This window comes from Clinocottus analis, unplaced genomic scaffold (assembly GCF_023055335.1).
Source record: "Clinocottus analis isolate CAN_PGR_092001 unplaced genomic scaffold, fCliAna1.0.p SCAF_16, whole genome shotgun sequence".
Lineage (NCBI taxonomy): Eukaryota > Metazoa > Chordata > Actinopteri > Perciformes > Cottidae > Clinocottus > Clinocottus analis.
Window position 1 is genome coordinate 13,444,450 of NW_027175887.1, and position 19,590 is coordinate 13,464,039.

The 19,590-nt window shown below is 44.3% G+C and overlaps 2 protein-coding genes across 4 annotated transcripts in view; one reads left to right on the plus strand and one right to left on the minus strand.

Moving 5' to 3' along the window:
* LOC137786691 (alpha-1,6-mannosylglycoprotein 6-beta-N-acetylglucosaminyltransferase B-like) overlaps positions 1–11,240 on the minus strand; it is a 49,820-nt gene extending 38,580 nt beyond the window's left edge. Inside the window, exons 1-2 of the mRNA XM_068578743.1 lie at positions 11,002–11,240; positions 8,796–8,908 (exon numbers count right to left, since the gene is read on the minus strand). Coding sequence (XP_068434844.1) covers positions 8,796–8,908; positions 11,002–11,069 — 181 coding nt within the window. The 5' untranslated portion in view covers positions 11,070–11,240. The remainder of the gene's footprint in view (positions 1–8,795; positions 8,909–11,001) is intronic.
* On the plus strand, positions 7,368–18,446 carry LOC137786690 (uncharacterized). 3 transcript variants are annotated; one of them, XM_068578742.1, is made up of 8 exons: positions 13,540–13,717; positions 14,899–15,015; positions 15,267–15,339; positions 15,445–15,541; positions 15,697–16,309; positions 16,423–16,516; positions 17,374–17,697; positions 17,773–18,446. In XM_068578742.1, the coding sequence occupies exons 5-8, from the start codon at positions 16,307–16,309 to the stop codon at positions 18,126–18,128; spliced, it is 777 nt and encodes a 258-aa protein (XP_068434843.1). In that variant the 5' UTR covers positions 13,540–13,717; positions 14,899–15,015; positions 15,267–15,339; positions 15,445–15,541; positions 15,697–16,306; the 3' UTR covers positions 18,129–18,446. The 3 variants fall into 3 exon arrangements, with proteins under 3 accessions (XP_068434842.1, XP_068434843.1, XP_068434841.1); XM_068578741.1 differs by lacking the exon at positions 13,540–13,717 and adding an exon at positions 7,368–7,437 and having other exon boundaries at positions 15,445–16,309; XM_068578740.1 differs by having other exon boundaries at positions 15,445–16,309.
* Positions 18,447–19,590: the final 1,144 nt, after the last annotated feature.

A 19,590-nucleotide genomic window follows, 5' to 3' on the forward strand; every position in this document is an offset into this window, starting at 1 on the left:
TTCCTTGGAAAGAAATTGTATTAGATCACCAGTAAATAAAATAAGGACCGAGAGGAAAAAACACCCACAACTACTGGTCTGTGTGCGTGTGTGTGTGTGTGTGTGTGTGTGTGTGTGTGTCAGTCTGTCTGCATGTGTGTGCATCAGTCTGTGTGCATGTGTGTGTGTGTCAGTCTGTGTGCATGTGTGTGTGTGTCAGTCTGTGTGCATGTGTGTGCATCAGTCTGCGTGCATGTGTGTGTCTCAGTCTGTGTGCATGTGTGTGTGTCGGTCTGTCTGTATGTGTGTGTGTGTGTGTGTGTCTGCATGTGTGTGTGTGTGTGTGTGTGTCTGCATGTGTGTGTGTGTGTGTGTCTGCATGTGTGTGTGTGTGTGTGTGTGTGTGTGTGTGTGTGTGTGTATCTGAGAAGAAAGAGAAGCACTCACATCACAAACAAGAATTACAAAAAAAGCTGCAGTCTGGAGTCAAGATATCCCCAGAAATCACTTCCCTTTATTGTTTCTACCTAATTGGTCTTTGGCTTAGCACTGTTCAGTCATTTCTGTAATATCTCCACACACACACACACACACACACACACACACACACACACACACACACACACACACACAGTGAACTAAAGACGTCTCGCTTTGAATAATTCAGCAGTGAAGACAACTTTTTCTTTTCCCTCCACAGACAGAAAGTGACTAAATGACTTCCCATTCAGATTCGCAGCAGTTTAACAATTTCCAAGATGAATGACACAGAGAGGAGATGAGATTCAGGAGGGAATAAAGCACTGCACGCTAATGCATTACTGTACTATAGTGAACACACTCTGCCTATTGATGTCCACCGACTGCCTGAAAGCCGTCGCACGTCAACTGCAAAACCCAAACCTTGAGCACTCAAATCACCAAAACAATGACCGTGCCGTTCTCCTCGTGCATTTCGTTCAGTGGACTCAGCGCAGAGGATCCTCCATCAGCTCGCAGCACTAAATCTAAACGAAGCCTCCAGGGTTCAAGTGTGGGAAGAACTCACATTTCTTCACAGCGATGCTCCTCGTACACATTGTGCCCGTAAATCACCATTACCGAGACCCGGCAGCTTTCCTACGCGGCACGTTTTTCTTTTTTCTTTTTTTTTTAGAACTAAGCATTATATATGTTTGCAATCAACTGTTCATCAGACTGCTTTTTTTTCCCTCGTGAGTCCCCGCTGCCTCTCGGGGGGAAAAACAACATCGGCTAATGTGTTTTATTTTGCAATGCGCAGTCTGGCTGGCTGACAGCGGTGCAGCAGGAACTGATGGTATCTGTGCGCTAATGTAGAGGCTCCTCTTTGTCATTCCTCATCTGCTGCTTAATAAAGGGCCGATTTAGCAGCAGCTAATCTCCTTTAACGACTCAATTTCGGAAGTGCCGCGGCACAATCGATATCATGAACAAAGTCCAATTAGATGGCCATTTGTACTGTAGCCTGCCGAGTGCACCGAGAAACACCGGCCGGCCAGATGTAAACAGGCGCCTATGGAGGGACTCACTGAGTGCTGGAGCTGACGCACAGACATGCTTCAGTTTGCCAGGCTGAGAACGATGGAGGACGTAAATGAAGGTTCAATACGACTCGAAGCAGCATCTAATGTCCATCAATCACTGTTTGCACCGTGAGCAGCGATTGGTCAATGTCAAACCAGCTGTTTTCATTGACAGATTGAAATATTTGATATATTTAAATCCAACATTTCTGTTCATGCTCTTCCTATTCATGTCTAGAGACGTTCAGGTTAGGTTGGCGAGGTCAGTACAACACAGCGATGCAGCTGTAGTTGTGTCTATGAAATGTCCGGTTCTCAAGGGGAACTTCAGTCACACGCCTGCACTGTTCAACACACACACCTGTTCATCAGGATACTGAGGAGGAGGACACAGGATTCTCCTCCTCTTGACAGGTTGGAGACAATTAAATGTTACTTTGCTTATATGGTGATGACGGAAAACCGTGTATTAAAGAGCAACTTCCGGCCGTCCGGGCCGTTGTTCTGGACGGTCAACCTGCCTTTGCAACTGCGGCGCTTGTTACTTTACTTGTGATTAAAGGAAATGAATTACGAGAACGAGAGAAGTTGTTGAGGTGAATTCTTCTGGAGGCTACACCGGGCTTCCAATAATTATACACGCTAACTCGAGGAAATTACAAATAAGAGACTTGGGATGACCCCCTGGGCCTGATCTGCTCCGATAAACAACCTTACCTGTTGAACCTGTACGGCCTTACTCTTCTTTACTGAGCCGCCGCAACTAAAAGCGTTTCACATGACCGACTGACTGGTGTTTGGCTCCAAAAGCGCCGTCGAGCGCGTCTGCTTTTATTGATCAGGCCGTGCGGTTCATTCAGAATTCACATCTCTTTAAAAACAACACAAAGGCTGTCTTTCTTATTCATGGCGGGTATTTTGTGGTTCAGTACGTTTCATTAAACTCCCCCCCCACCGGAGTCAGAAGTCCTCCGAGGAGATTTAGAAGCAGCAGGGACACGAAGAGATTCATAGAGAAGCACAAGGAAAATCAGGTTTAAGAGAAAGCGCGGCGGTGCTTCTCAGCCCCTCGGCCCTCTGCAGCGCGAGGGTTTAGTCTCAGAGGGAGTCGCACAACACTGTGGCTGATTCTGCTACCAGCAACTCCCACATGCAGACGGTGTGTGTAATCTCTGCAGAGTGTGTGGGATCCCTTCAATGGAAGAGGCAAAAAATGGTCAAATAAAATACGTGGATAGAGAGCAACGTCGCATGAGGTTTTAATGAGCATTTTCTTTAAATAAGGACAATGCCACAGCACTAGCGTGGCATACAAAAAAAAACACATATAACTAAACACACACACACACACACACTGTCAACAAAATACTGGATGCAACCCGGAAGAAAGAAGCAATAAAGTTGCTGCAATGAAAACCAGTCTTGTCCAATTTGGCCAGAACAAAAAGCTCACAGATTAAAATCTCCTCCAACTGAAGACATTTATTCTGTGTAATGTTGAGTTGAGGGGACATGTTGTCCGACAGCAACAGAAGCCAGTTTATTAGTTCAGTTCAGTCGCGTCTAATCTAACACTTTTTAATTTCAGAGCAAATTAAAATATATACAGCATATCTGCATTTTTTAATTGACTCATCAACAAGTGATTATAGCCGTGTGTCATGTTTGATTCATATTAATTAAATATGTCCGCTCCCCGTCAGCGTAATTGAGAACCAGATAAATAAATAAGTCCCGGCCTCCCTGCTGATGTGCATGCCGGCTATGGCGAGACCTCTCCGCCTCACCTGCCGCCAGGATGAGTTCCTGTGTTCCCTCCTGGTCTGCTCCCTCACACACACACACACACACACACACACACACACACACGTCCGCTCACTCCCAATTCAAATATTCATTACGGAAAAGGCTGATTGAGATTGAGGTTTTTTTCTCCTTCCTATTCTTTGTGTAATGGGGGCGGCTGACATCCAGACGCTATTAGAGCAGAAAACCTGCCACTTATCCTCCCGGGCAGCTCCGGCCTCTTATTGCACCTGACAGCCCGCGAAACGGGGAAAACTACCCGTCTTTTTTCTTCTTCTATAGCTTCAATTAAAACCTGAGTCTGTCTCTTTCCTTTGTGTTGACCTCTGACCCCTCCCGGTCCTCCCAGTCTGCAGACGCAACACGTCGAGTTAGAAGCTTGGTGGTGTGTTATTAAACACCGCAGCCTCACGCTTATTGATTTTTCCCAGCGTTGAGCTATCATTCGATGTTTGATACACGCACACCTGGCAACTAAGAAGGCGAGCTCAGGATGACTTACACACAGAGCTCAGGCTCTAATATTTCCTACACACACACACACACACACACACACTCCCCGATTCACACAGACACACAAGTGACACGCTGCATACGATCATCTCCCAGAACGGGAGGTTTGGTTTTATTCTCTTTTATGCTCTCACTGTTCAGATTTTGTGGAACCATAAAAATATGATGAACATTTGCATAAACACGTTTCCTGTTTTCACGCTGACAATCTTGCGCGAATGCAAAAGAAGCAACAAGAATAGAAAAGTCTACCTAAACCGAGTCTGGGAGTTAACTTGCTGACCCAGTTTGCAGCTCACCCCACACAGCTGACATTTCATATGCTCCAGAAGACGCTGGAATAAAACGGCATCCCAGATTCCCTTTCACATCATATTAAACAACGAAAGAGCACACGGCTGTTGTCAGGGTGTTTTAAATGAGTTGCTTTAGCGTTGGTGCGTTTGTTGACTGTGTGTATGTGTGTACTGCGTGTCCACGCGACACACACACACACACACACACACACACACACACCAACATGCAGATAAAGGTGAAGCTAATTTACAGAAACAATCACAACTCTCGTATTAATTTCCAGCTGGTTCCCCAGGAGACAGTTTAATGAAATGAGGAATACAGCAACACAAACAAATGTCATGTATTGTTTTCACAAGTCAATTCTACCTCAAACTAATGAGCAATCTAAATATATTACAATATATAATCTGTTTAAAATGTGTCTATTATACACAGATGTATATACACACATACAGACCCTCATACATACATATATATATATATATATATATATATATATATATATATATATATATATATATATATATACACATATATACGCACACACACACACACACACACACACACACACACACACACACACACACACACACACACACACACACACACACAGTGTTTCCCCTCTCACTATTAGTGACACCCCTCGTACATCTACAAATATTGTACTCGTGTGTCTATTGTGATGTGTGTCTATGTGTGTCTGTTGTACAAGGGTGTCTATTGTTATGCTCAACAATAACACAATAACATGTTGTGGGTCAGCTTCAGCCCTACGTGCTTCAGATGATGCTTCAACAATCTCAGAGCGCTGAACAATAAAGCGAGCTGAGACACGGTCCAGTGTGTAACTGCCCATCTCGGCAGAAGCAATCGGTGAAACCTCTGTTGTGGTTTCTTCCTCACAATCAGAGAGACAATCACCGGCTTCTCTCCGCTGCTGACAGGAACGTGTGAAGGAGTGAACAACGAGCGGTCATCTTTTATTCACACCTCTGTTTCCTTCTTTGTCCAACACGCCGCCAGACTGCTAGCAGAACATCCGTGGCCACTTCTTAACTCCTGGTGAAGTTGCACCAGTAGCACGGACCGGTTTGTTTTATTCACATCATCCACAGCTCACTTCCATATTTCGAGCCGATTATCCCATCTTTCCGCTGAAACCAAAGCGCTGAAGTTCACCGCTTTGATGGACGACACACGCGCCACGCCCCTCACGAGGAGCGGCGTCTGGAAGGACCGGTTTGGACTCATCCCCGTGCGTCACGTCGAGAGGACTGCTGAGCCGTGAGATAAAAAAGAAAGTCCTGTCACAGTCTGTGAGAGGATGGCAGGGGACAGGATACCGAACACGACGCTGCCTCCAGACCTGGAGCTCCGCTCCGTGACTCAGTGATGGATTAAACCATCGTGGAAAAAGGCAGAGTCTCAGCAGTCCATTCAATCAGGGCTGTTGTCTTTTTTTTGTGGCAATATGCATACAGCACGATACATTAAGGGGCACATGTAATGTACAGAGACAAGGATGGGGCTAAAGACAGAGGGAAAGCATCTGCTTTTGTTGAATCATCCAAAATGTGTTGTTTTTTTTCCATCACCTAAGAGGACGCTGGATATAAAAAGCTGAGGTAATGGAGCCTACAGGGAGGAATAAAGAACGCATTAACATCTGAACCATTTAGTCCTGCTCTGACCGGGATAAAACCTGAAAGCATGCGAGGGCTATTTCTTCCTTTGTGACAAAGCTGCAGGAAGACCCCATGTGGTAAACGGACACACTGTGAAGGTGGTCTTCAAAGAGCTTATTAGGAAGCTACAGCAGACCTCTGGAGCCTTTAAGATATCTCGGATCAAACGCTTCCCACTTTCATGCTTCCAACTCGGGTAAAAATTCTGCCCCCTCCTCCCCTTTTTTACATTTTCTCCACATCATTAGCTTCTATACCTTCAAAAGCAAGTGATGAAGGAAAAGCACGCAACTGGATTCAGAACTTGGGATCCAAATGCAAAACTCATTCTGGGCCTCTGGGGCGTCAAAGAGTGGAGCACTGTGCTGCGTTTGTGCTGGATAAAAATATATAAATGCAGGAAATGGCAGATGTTTTTGACGGCGAAAAGCTGAAACGCAGGTGTGCGATTTTTTTTTTTTGTGCAGCTTCGGGAAGATTTTTGACATCAAAATAATACCAAAACAGGTGAGATCGACTGAGCTGGAGAGAAACACATGAAATATGAAGAGAGAGAGAGAGAGAGAGAGAGAGAGAGAGAGAGAGAGAGAGAGAGAGAGAGAGAGAGAGAGAGAGAGGGTGGCAAGACAATAATTACATATTTTTCTTCACACCTTTCCCTCTTCGGGCAATAAACAGGGTAGTGGGTTCTCTCAGCGCCGCGCGGCCATTTTGTTTACCCTTTCAGATGCAAAACACTGCGCATGTTCACGTGCATCCACTGCTTTTATGAGAACACAACATTTCCTGCATGAATGCATGGCTCTCACACACACACGGACACACACACACGGACACACGTTGAGTGACAGCATGGCTGCGGGTGGACGTGTGCGCGTCCTGCAGCTCAGCACAGACTGGATGGCTGTGAGTTTGATCAAGTTGCCGCACCACTGAACAATTCATCCCGGCTCATTCATTACGCACACTCCCCGTGCCGCTAATCCTCATCCCCAAAACATGTGCCCGTACACAAACACACGCACTCGCACACAGAGGGGGAGAATTTACATAGCTTGGCTCTCCCTGGTTTGCGGCGAGGCGGTGTTTAATGAGTTGGAGGCCGAACGCCTTCCCCTGACAGCAGCCTGCCAGTGGTTAATTAATCAGACAGCTCTCTCTCTCTCTCTCTCTCTCTCTCTCTCTCTCTCTCTCTCTCTCTCTCTCTCTCTCTCTCTCCCTCCTGAATCAGCCCTGCGTAATACCATTTCTTAAGCGCGTGATAGCCTTGAAATTGTCTGCGGTGATGACACCTGATGCTCCTTCCTACTTCGTCCCATCACTACACTTTCAGACGCCCACTGATTTGCCAGAGAAAGCTCTCCGTCTATGAGCCAACAGTCTAATGGCACGGCCATTAAATTCAGCCAGTCAAAGACATTTCAACGCTCTAACATCCCGCGCCGGGGCGATATGCTGCTCACTGATTGGCCCAAACGACGGACCGTATTATTCAAGAGGGATGAAATGATTGCCATCGCCTCATTTGCGTCGCTTCTTCCCGTGCCAGCTGGTACGCGCCGCAGAGGATGACACGCAGTGTCAACAGTGTGCCCGGCGGCAAAGAAAAGGTGAGAGACAAAAGTCCAAAAGCGAACACACGAGTCTCTCAGAGGGCTCGCGCTGTCGTGGTTTATATGCAGAGGCACATTGCGCAAACACAGAGAACGTGCTGAGAAAGATAACACGTTCCTCTCGGGGAGGTGGCACTTGGAAATTGTTTGGATTTTTTCAAATTTTATTTCTGCGAAAGGCAAAGTAAATGTTGCCGGCTTCATTGGAGATGTTTAAGATTAGAGTTGTCCAAAGAAACTTGTTGATTCCCCGTTTAGGACTGCAGCATGATCACGCGCGCTTTGTGATACATGAAAGATGCTCTCACTGAGAAGCAAATACACAACTCATGATGACATCACACTCAGTAGCTTGTGTTTGCTTCAGTGAGCTTACGAGCAAAAAGCAAATCCTCTGGCAAACAACTTCCTCGACATCAGTGGTTCTCAAACTGTGGGGCGCGACCCTCTAGTGGGGCGCGCAGGTACTACAGGTAGGGCGCGAGGGAGGAGATGCAGATTCTTCATTTATTTTTTAAATTTTTTTTAAGAATCCTTTATTAATCCCACAGTTGGGAATCATTCTCTGCATTTTACCCATCATCCTGAGTAATTCAGGAGCGTTGTGCTGCTGTGAAGCTCTGGGGCTTCCTCAACATGAAACTATGTGGAGAAAACAGGGATCCAACCGGCTTCCATGGTCATCTTTTTTTGCCAAATATGAGTAATTTTTTGGACATGTATAACTTTATTTGCATTGTTTTAACAAAGTGATTGCATATGTTCTTAGTTTTTGTCAGATGGAGCAATCTGGTTTACTTGAAAGGGATTTACATTTTCTTTAATCTATTAATTAAACAGCACGGATGGAGGAGTCTCAAGTTGGACCCTTTTGTTCCCATGTTGTTGGGGCGGTGAACATTTTGCTTCCTCCAAAGTGGAGCGTGACAGAAAAAGTTTGAGAACCACTGCTCTACATGATACATGTGGTGTATTTATGCGACGGGAATACATCCGAGATTCACATAACATGCACAGATTCATAAAAGAGTCGCATACATCCAACCTCAGCTGAACTGCACTGCTCCTAAAATGAGTTAATGTGAGTCAGATCAAGGTCATGTGGGCAATGAGCAAAGATGAAAGCGGGTGTTAAAAAAAGGAGAAGATGGAGCCTCTCCGGGCGACATGTACCCCCCCTCCCCCCCTCTCCCCCCGCTGCATCCGTGATGAGCAAAGTCAGCGTCTCTGTCCGCCCCCCTGGCAGCAATCAAGGAAGCCCCCGCGACGCTCTCAGCGTGACCCCGGCCTGTTCGTTACCGAGCGCCGGCCGACAGAGGCGACCAAGCGGCGCTGACGGGAAACTGCAGGCTTACCTTCAGCTCGCACCGTGAAGGGGGAATCTCCGGATCTCTTGGCCGAGAACTGGCCCCCGAGAGAGGTCATCAGAAAGCACAGGCTGAAGAAGCCGATCCCCACCACGAAGATCCTGCGGGAGGCGGCGGATCAAGTGACACGAGAGCGCGAAGAGGTTAGAGCTCGTTCAGAGGACGGATGCATTCACAAGAAAGTGGGAGAAGAACATTTGAAACAGGGCGTGTGCTGCGAGAGCGCTCACGTCCACTAAAGGTTGCGGTCATGCAAAATGAGAATGTTTCATCTTTCAGTGGAACTGGGACGAAATTGTGTTTCCGAGACATTGTGATACACAATTGTGTCGTCTAGATTGAAGCAGATAACAAGCATATATTGACAGAATTTGATCAAACTCACTCCAACGAAACTAGTCCAAACGTTTGTGTCAGTGTATAGAAATTATAGATTTTTTGTATCTATAACTTCGCTTGAAATTGTTATGTTCATTTTGCAGTAACGTTCTAAGGTGAATGAGACAATACTTTCCATGTTTCAAGTATCTCGTAGGGGTGGGAAACGCCAGAGGTCCAACGATACGATATTGTCACGATACTTAAGTCCCGATACGATATTATCACGCTACTGCAATACGTTGAGTATTGCGATTTATTACCTTTTTTTTTTAAAACCGCAAATTGTCTCCCAATTAAAACTTTGTCAACAAAAAAAATCATTGATTTTATTATTTCAGGACCAAAAAGTTTAGAATTGATTAAATAAAACATCGATACTCGGCTTCCGTGTATCGATACAATATCGCCACGCAAAATATCGCGATACTACGCTGTATCGATTTTTCCCCCCACCCCTGGTATTCAAAGACCACACTGGAGTATACATGTGGTTATTTTATACGGTGTATTTCTTTATTGAGCCGCCATAAAGCATGATATATATACCGTGTTATCTGTAGCTGTGTTGTGATATATGATGTTGGCTTTATCTCTCAGCCACATGCACATGAGATAACATCACTTTAAGTCCTCTGTCAGGCTTCCTGGAGCGTGGACATAGTTCGTATTCTACCAATCAACCCACAGAAAAGTATTGTGTACTCGCTTGAGTGTGTCGTCTCAAACGAACCATGGCATGGATGTGTTTTCTGCATCACACTGTGCTCAGCGGGCGAACATCCAAAAATAAAAGCATTAACTTACAGGCGAATGGTTGCAATTTGGAGAAAACAGCGAAAGTCCTCCAGCTTTTGGAAACCAAATGCTTTGGACCGATTACTTTAAAACTGTCTCGTCTTTCTCCAGCGCTCGTGCTGAGAAAACATTTGGAAACAATCCTTCTTTTACAGAGAGGAGCTGCAGGACAGATTGTCGCACTTCCATCCTGATACGACACAGCTTGCTTGCTGGAATTTTTATAAGGCGGAAAACTGTCGAGAGGCTGCAGTCACTCAGCGAAAAGCGTGTGAGAGCGTGTGAGAGCGTGTGAGAGCGTGTGAGAGCGCCCTAACACTATCCAATTTGTGAGGTAATGGTGAAGAAAAGGGATTTGATGTTCAAGGGAAGCGTGCGCGTGCTTTATGGGAAAAACACACGTACAGGACTCTGCAGTGACAGTTGCAGTTCAAACAGTTTCGGAGCCATAATGTCAACACGATTGTATTGAACCAGACAGCTGTAAGACATCAGGGCACTTCTGAAAGAGAGACTCCTCATATTAGCTCCTCCATCACGATACCATATTAATGCCAGTGAGCCCCGCAGCTTGTGTACAACCCATCTAGTTAGACGTGTAAGTTTTAATGAGTTTATATCTGCTTGAGTTGCTTTCACTCCTCTCCAGCTGCTGCTGCTGCTGCTGCTGCTGGGGAAAGTTTTAGCTGTGTAAGCAAACCTTAATTATAGCGCAGCAGGCATTCAGTTGTTCCAATTAATGCCAATGGCTCCAATAAAAAGAATGAATGCCAAGGGCGCTTTCTCTACTGCAGGAAAAAACACACAAAATGCACAACATGATTGCATTGACCAATTGATCAATGCTGCGGGTTGTCTGTATTCTTATATTTCAACTGCATCGTGTCATTTGTCTTCTTTTTTTTTCTTATAATGAGAATACAACAACATGCAATGTATAAAACCAAGCGAGGCAGTGGAGACGCCTGTCTTGGATGCAACGTGTGTTTGTAAAAGACCCGCGACAACGTGCTCTTACCTGAACGGTTTGAAAGTGAGAAGACATCTCCTCACCATAATGGAAAGGTCGGTGCTGGCTGCGATCATTTCCCACACACGTCGAAAGCGCCGCGTCCTCTGAACATTGTGCGCGTCGGCGTCACCATCAAACCCGCAGCAACCCGCGCCAAAAACATAACTTTTAACCAGAGTCCTGAGGGTTGACACAGAGCGCAGCGGAGAGGACAACTTCCCGGTCCCACAGCTGACCGTGCTGTGCTGAGCGCGCGCGTGTGCGTGTGCGTGCGTGTGCGTGCGTGTGCGTGTGCGTGTGCGTGTGCGTGTGTGTGTGTGTGTGTGTGTGTGTGAACAACTTTAGCGGGAATCCGGACGGTGCGTCCTGCTGGAGCAGATGGTCGATAGTCCTCCTTTCCGGTTCTGCAGAGGAATAATGAGGAACAAAACTCAGTCAGTCTCCCTTTGGTGAGTTGTGTTTGTCCGGACGCGGACCGACGTGCAGCGGCATCGGCTGCAACTACACATGACTGTTGAGCTCCTTGGTCTCCTCTCAGTCGACGGAGGACTCGCTGACTCTTCTCGTGGCGAGAGTGTGCCGATAGCGCCATCTGACGACTCTCACGAGAAAAGGACACGTTTGTTTTCTGTGTTTGTTTTTATTTTTTTAACTGAAGATGGATGAAGACACAGACAATATATGAGGCTTTAGTGTGTAAACGTCTAGAGGCTTGTAGGCTAAGTAGTGAGTTGCATAGTAGTGTATTAGAAACAAGTCAGATCCATGTAAATGCCAGCGGGGCATGCTACAGGTCTACTGTGGATTCACTTCTAGTAGATTAATACAAGTTAACTCATCATAAAGACAATGAACTTAATGGATTAATTCAGCAAAACTCCAATTCATAATAATTATATAATTGTCTCCAATAATGCATTTAGCTCCATTTTTAACATGTAACACAAGCTGTTTGTTCCCGTGGAGGTTTCAGGACCCGTTTCAGCACCGTGGACAGCTCCGACACACAGACAGCAGCTCAGCAGCGACACCCAGCGGCCTGAACGCAGAATGACAGCCCCGCGCAGCGAACTACTCGTTAGTCATTAATTATGGCTCTTAAAAGACTTGTAAAACGATGGCATTTTTATTTTAAGACGTGTGGCTTTTAATTGCATTTAATAGAATATGTTTTCGAAAGTGAATAGGTTGTGAACTAATAACTTAAAACAGATGATACTGTGGTTATCTTCTGGCACAAGCACAAAGGCACAGTTGTCCCTTGTCGTTTGACCTCGCTCTCCCCGCTGTACCATCCGTAAAGTCGCCGAGTGACCGTCATTGAGTCATCCGAGGCCACGTCCAGCGTCCGCCTAATGGACGCCATCCTGTGTTGCCATGGCAACTGTTTTCACTCTTACTATATCGGGCCTCCTCGGCTTTGCCTCTTGGCCTGCAGCCCAAACAGACTGAGATTTTAAAATGCACCACCGGTCAGATCACATTCACTTAATGTAAAGCGACAACATGGCCGACAACATGGCCGACTGCAGGGCGTCATTACAGGAGTGAGTGACAGAGAACCTCGGCAAGAGCATCAGGGAAAGCTTTATGCGTGTGTGTGTGTGTGTGTGTGTGTGTGTGTGCGTGTGTGTGCGTGTGTGCGTGTGTGTGTGTGTGTGTGTGTGTGTGTGTGTGCGTGTGTGTGTGTGTGTGTGTGTGTGTGTGTGTGTGTGCGTGTGTGTGTCTACTGACAGACAAGAATCTTTTTCTTTTCTTTTTTCCTTTATATTTTAAAGCAATATCTAGCTTTGGCTGCACAAGTGGACGAAAAACAATCGCGGAAAAGGAAGTGTTCATTGAATCGGAGATAACCTCTCACACCCTTTTGATGAAGAGATGAATCATAGAGAGAGTTGAAGCAGGGAAACTGTCAGCTGCAGCAGCAGCAGCAGCATCGTGTCAGGTTATCTCTTACACTTCAGCTGTATCTTTTCATTTCCTTTCCAGTCCAATCCTGAGTCTTCTCGTCTATATGTTCTTATTTTTTGCCTTCTTCTTCTCCTTCTTCTAGTGCTTAACAATGACCTCTTCACAACTGCACTATCCACCAATATGTGTTATCTCACTGACATGTACTGGCCCTCTGTCTGAGCTTCTATCTTCGTCTCCGTCTGCCTACTTGTCTCCTGAGTGCAGTTTCTCTCTTCCTCCCACTGTTTGGTTTGGACTCAGACGCCCAAGGACAGAGATCTCTTGAAAGCATTCCCCTTTATACTAAACACTGTATATAACAAGGGAACCGTACATCTGGGAAAAACAAGAGTAAAATGCAGACTTATGTTTACAAAATGGAAAGAAAATCAAATGCACTCATCATCATTGTGGCTTTGATCGCAGTAGAAACTAGAAGTGCATTCAGAGAGAGAGAGCGGTCCACAATTTAATGAGCTCTTCTTTGGCCACTGCTGCACTCGGAGACAGTTTTATGAAAATAGGGCCAGTAGTTCTTCTGTAATCCTTCTGAGAAACCAACCGTATGTTCATTTATACAGCAGCGCCTCCCTTCACACCGCCCTGCACGGAGAGAGGCGCATCCTTCAGGTGCAGGTGTAGAGGCAGGTGTGAGCTCGGGGTTAAGCGTGGCTGGAGGAAGGCCCAATCCTAATCTCCACCCTGACGGACGCGCAGACTTTGAGGCGGATCTGTGGCGGACATTTTGAGCCCTTCATGGACACTTTCCGTAAGTCGACATTAGATGCTGACTTTGCCTAAGGGAATTACCCACAATGCATTGCAACTTGAGGTTAAACACGCAGTTCCCGACGGAAGAATGGCGACGTAAAAAAAAAAAAAGAAGGCAAGCAAAGAGGCACGCGGGCTTTTAGCCCGATAAAATACCTTTACAACATCATGGAACATAAAAACACACGGATCTGAGAAATGCAAGCAGAATTTATACATATATAGATTTTTTTTTTTACATTCATCAAAAATTTGGTTTTGACAAAAACAAGTAAATATATAATAAATAAAAAAAAGCTACCTTACAGTTGAGGCTTTTAAAGAATGAAACACGGCACGCTAAACATGAGATATCGTGACCCAGACTGTCAAGACTCCAGCTGTCCGTTCCTCTCCTGTCCACCAGGCGTCCTCAGTGCCACGTTGCTCACCTGCTGCTCTTCATCTTCATCTTCATCTTCAGTGCTCGTGTACAGACCAGACAGTACTTCTTGGTGGTTGTCGGGGTGTTTCATTGTCATCGCATGATCCCACATGCTTACATGTCAACCTGTTTGCATTCAATCTGCTTCTTCTTGCCATATTCACATCCACTAAACATCAGTTTTCCCTCTGGGTATTGACACAGCTAAGTGAGAGAATATGTGCTTGCCTCCGACTGCAAATGATTTAATATTTCTGGATGTAAATTTGTTGTATTATTAGGTGATAGAAAGTCAACTCAATGATACTGCACACTGACAGAAAGTGGACCCTTAACATGGAGTCTGCAGAACAAACACACTTAAATCAGTTTGAATTAATTCACTCCAATAGCTTAATGGACAGGACCCGTAGTATTCACTTGTATTCTTTGCATTGCACTTTCAGGTGTCACATGTAAACACACAAGGTGTTCCTTACGAATTTGTCCAGTGTACAAAATAATACCTCATCCTCTCCATCCATGTAAACTGGAAGTTATATTACAGAAATCTGTTTACATTTAGTCTATTTATGATGTTATTTGATGCCATAAGATAACAAGAACTCCTTGTAATACCAATGAATAGATCATTAGTTCAATCAATGTAAAGTTATTTCAACAAAGGTTCCTCACTACTAGAAGTTGATGACGCATCCTTTCCATTGTGTGAAAGAGGAACTTGTCGTTTCATGCCTGCCTTCTCTTTCATGCAGGATCCCTGAGGGTGTTTGGAGACGTCTGAGCAGATATCGTTGCTCCTGTGTTTTCCACCAGTTCTGCTCCTTGACACCCGGCCTCGCCTCCTCCACACAGCGCAGCTCATCTTCAGGGTTTGTTGTGACACTCCAGCTCGATGCTGGAAGTTTTAGCACGTAGGGGGTGAAAGTGAAGTGGAATCCAATACATCCACATTGCAATTATTGCTATGATGTGCTATATAGAGGCTTGAAGCGTTTTAAATTATTTACGGATAAACAATTGATTTTGCTGTCAGCAGGACTCACACAACCATGCAGCACATGCAGCAGCAGGATTTTGGAAACGAGCCAATGATACTTGTCTTTTATTTATTTCATTCCAGCCCACCGAGTTTGTTCTTTCAGCATTAAACAAACTTCCCCGGCCGAGGTGTCAGAGAGCAACGCAACGGAAAGGTCAGCCCCGAGAAGACAAACAAAACCCAGTTCCTGCATTATGGAGATTTGACTTGTACAACATTCATAGATGCTCTTGAGTCCATGTGAGGTTTTCCCCACTAGGCCACGCTGAGAGAAGCACATGTCTGGCCTCTCCTACGGGAGATTTAAGTGGAGTGAGAAGCGACTCAAACCTTCACCAAACCAAACCCAAACGCTGGTGAACAAAAGGCTGAGAAGTTATGAAGATCATACGCATCATAGTCTCTGACTGCTTTCATCTGACTGGACTGTTTAAACTGTGTTTGACTGTTTTAACTGTTTGCTTTACGTCATGTTTTAAATGTTATGTTTTGTCTTTTCCGTGGACCCCAGGAAGATGAGCGGGGCAGCTGATGGGTCCAGTTCATAAAGTAAAGAGTGTCCGTATAAACTGTCTTCATCTTTCATACGGAAGGTTACTTCAATGTGCTGTAATCAAACTTCCTGAAGAAACCCAAGTGGAAAGAAGTCAACCTCTTACGATCCGACGGCACACACTGCACATTGTCAAAACAGCACAGAAGCAGACAGAAAACATCTGAATATATATATTTACAGGGCCTTGATTTTGATATTAAGGAACACAGAATTGTTGAATGATGAATAAATATGTTTTAAGACTTCTCTCTGGAGTAAAAACGATTAAATCAAAGTAATCGATACGATATTAAACATATCAAATGTACACGTTTCAGAATAACACATTCTATAACCTTTCATTAAAGAAAGAACACTAAAATGTTCAGCTGGAATTGAATGTTTGAGAAAAGATCTTCATCCAGACACCAGGAAAGAAGGAGGAACGTCTGACTCTTGTTCCTCGGCCATCATTCCAGGACTAGTCTGCTCACGTTGGGACGTGCTGCCAACGCCATGGAAACTTTCCCCCAAAACGCTGAGCTCGGCTCTGTGAGCGCTGCTACACACACAACAGATCCTCTGCATGGTGAGTACACACACACACACACACACACACACACACAGGTTCAGTCCAGCCAGTTGTGTGTGTTGGGCTTTCATCTGGTTCATCTAATGTGATAATTATGGATTTCAACGCAGATGAAAGCCATGAGTTTCTCCTCGGGGGTGAAGACTGGGCGTGCTGTTGGCTGGGTGTCCGTCCTCTGGTTCTCGTCGGCAGTCGCCATCGCTGGTGAGGTTGTGCTTTGTGCATGAAAGGAGACGTTTATCAAAACCTGTTTGCTTCAAACTGACTGAAACGCTCACAGCGTACAGGCAGAACGATGATGGTGCATCAAAAGACAAGTAGCTTTTGAAGAGAAACGAGGAGACCTCCAGCTGTCACAGTCCAACCTTGAGCTACATATACATATTTTTTTTCTATTTTTTATTTGTTTTAATTTCTTCTTTTTATTTTGCAGTTTCAACACAACAAAACAATCCTCGACATTTAAATGAAAATAAATCGTAAATAATAAAAACAGTGATATTAGTATGAACAGTTTAGCGTGTAGTATAAATGTTAACCTTTATATACTTGCACATCGACACCGACAAACGCTCATAAATTCATATCTTCATCCACATACATAACCGCACAGCATGAGTTGTAGGAATATTTCCACATCCTGAGAATTACAGTCCTTGTGTTTCTTGCTGAGAGTTAGATGAGAAGATCAATACTAGATACATAAATAATGGGAACAGCTCGCCTGCTTCTTCCTGATACCAGTCCAAGTTTTCTCCTACAACAACAATATCGACGATGTGCTATTTAACAAAACTTTTAAACATGAATTCATACAGTGTTTTTTCATCAGAGTGAGACCTCTGTCAACGTTAGCTCGGCAGCTAGCATCCGGCTAGAGCGCGTCAAGTTATTGAATAAAGAAGGGCTCAGAGCAAATTAAACAAAGTGATTTTTTTTACAGGTGTTGCTTCGTGGATCAGATTTGAGAAATGACAATGAAATCATTCATCAGACCGTGTTTTGTAGCTTTTATTCATCCCCCTCTCTCTCTCTCTCTCTCTCTCTCTCTCATGGTTCAGCCAGTCAAGGTGTGACGCTGCGGACCGATGCCCAGGTGGTTACTCGGTGTGGCCAAAACGTGACGTTGACATGTGACGCCAACTCATCGCGCCGGTTGGACATTAAGTTATTTTCCTGGCTGGATACGAATAACAAAAGTGTGTGTGACGGAGACGGCTGGCATGACCCTGAGGTCGCGTGTGAGAGGACGACCCCGCAGCCGCTCGTCCACACACTCAGTCTGACTCTCCTCAACGTGATGCCGGCCCACCAGGGAGAGTACGCCTGCAAACTACGCTCCACCTTTGGAGCAAAGTCGAGCAGAACTACAGTGACAGTACAAGGTGAGCACCTGTACGTGTTTTAAAAACCCCGTTTTTCTTCTATTGAATCCGTCTAAAAGTGTTTGATCTTTACAGACTGCGTTGAAAGGTACGGCTCCTCTATCCAGGAGTCTCACGCTGAGTGCTGGTTCAGTGGAGTTTACCCCATCGGCACCGTCCACTGGGTCCAGGGAGACGTTAACTTCACACACTCGGCCAGCACACTGCAACAGATGGGCCGCCACGGGCGGTACAACGTCTCCAGTACGATCGAGGTAAAGGAAGGAAGCCTGAACCAGCCGTATGAATGCACTCTGTGGATTCCCTCCGACAGGAAGCTGCTCGCCAGCCAAACGCTTCATCCGATTGAGAAACTGGTCAGGTCATCAGGAGGCAGGGCCTCACTGCAGGGGGTCTGCGTGATGGTGGGAGTCTTGACTTTGATGATGTGAAGGAAACTGACATTGAATTACAATCGAAAATGTAACGTTTTAAATGTCACGATCTCTTTTGTTTTACCGGTACTTTATTATTCAAACAAACCTTCACTTCATCCGGATGGCCAGAAGGTGGCAGTCTTCTCATGTAGGAGAGTGTATTTACTGCCGTTACACACCTTTTTATTGTAAACGTTTTAAATGCTTTAAACGCTTTAAATGAGTTGGATCAGTATTCTGAATTTACTACAAATACATGAACATTTAAAAACAAACGCAGATTCAATTCATCCTCTAATTGTCAGGAAAAAAAATGCAAAAATCTTGAAAGAAGACATGCTTCATTTAAATATCTAGCTGATGAGAATCACTATATACATATATATATATATACATATATATATATATACATATATATATATATATATATATATACATATATATATATATACATATATATACATATATATATATATATACATACATATATATATATATATATACATATATATATATATATATACATACATATATATATATATATATACATATATATATATATATATATACATATATATATATATATATATACATATATATATATATATATACATATATATATATATATACATACATACATACATACATACATACATATATATATATATATATATATATATATATATATATATATATATATATATATATATATATATATATATATATATATATAACTTTTTGCTTTTAGGATGTTTTCCACTCATGGCTTAAGGACATCTAAGATGATCTAAGACGGTGCAAATAAACTTAAACAAAGTTGATACTGCAAATTAAGGATTATTTTTCTTAATCTGTGTTGTAGTTGTGCTTCTTAAAAGTGTAAAAATATAATGAATTTCCTGAATTTTCATCGAGGTAAGCTTTGTTCAAATCCTACATCCTCTCTTTTGTACACACGATGAGCCTCACAGCTCCAGTTTCTCTTCCAAGCCAATGTGTTTGCTCATCTGTGGAAAGAGTATTTGGTGATGCGTGTTCACACATCTGGATTCTCCTCGCTGCACTTCGCTGTGAACCTCGTGGCCTCTGAGATGTTTGGGTCCATCGCGAACACAGACTTTGATTGTTCTAGTTTTGTGTTTTTAATAAAGTGTCACAGCCTTTTACAGATTTTTGGACATCAGTTTTAGTTTGTTGGCGATTCGCTCCATGATGCAACGTTGAAATGACACCCGGTTTTGCTCGGTTGGACAGCGAAAACCTCGTGAAACTGAAAACAACCTCAGTAGACCCGATGCCGTCTCTTGCATCAGTGGCAAAACACTGCAACCTTCAAGTGGATTTACATAAAGCCAGCCATGAGCCTCTGAGGTAAGATCGCCGCAATCAAACAGCATGTCAGCCGAGGGACTGCGAGCGAGGACATGTGCAGGCATTGTCTAGTTCCTCTCAGGCGTTCTTCACAGCAGACACTGTT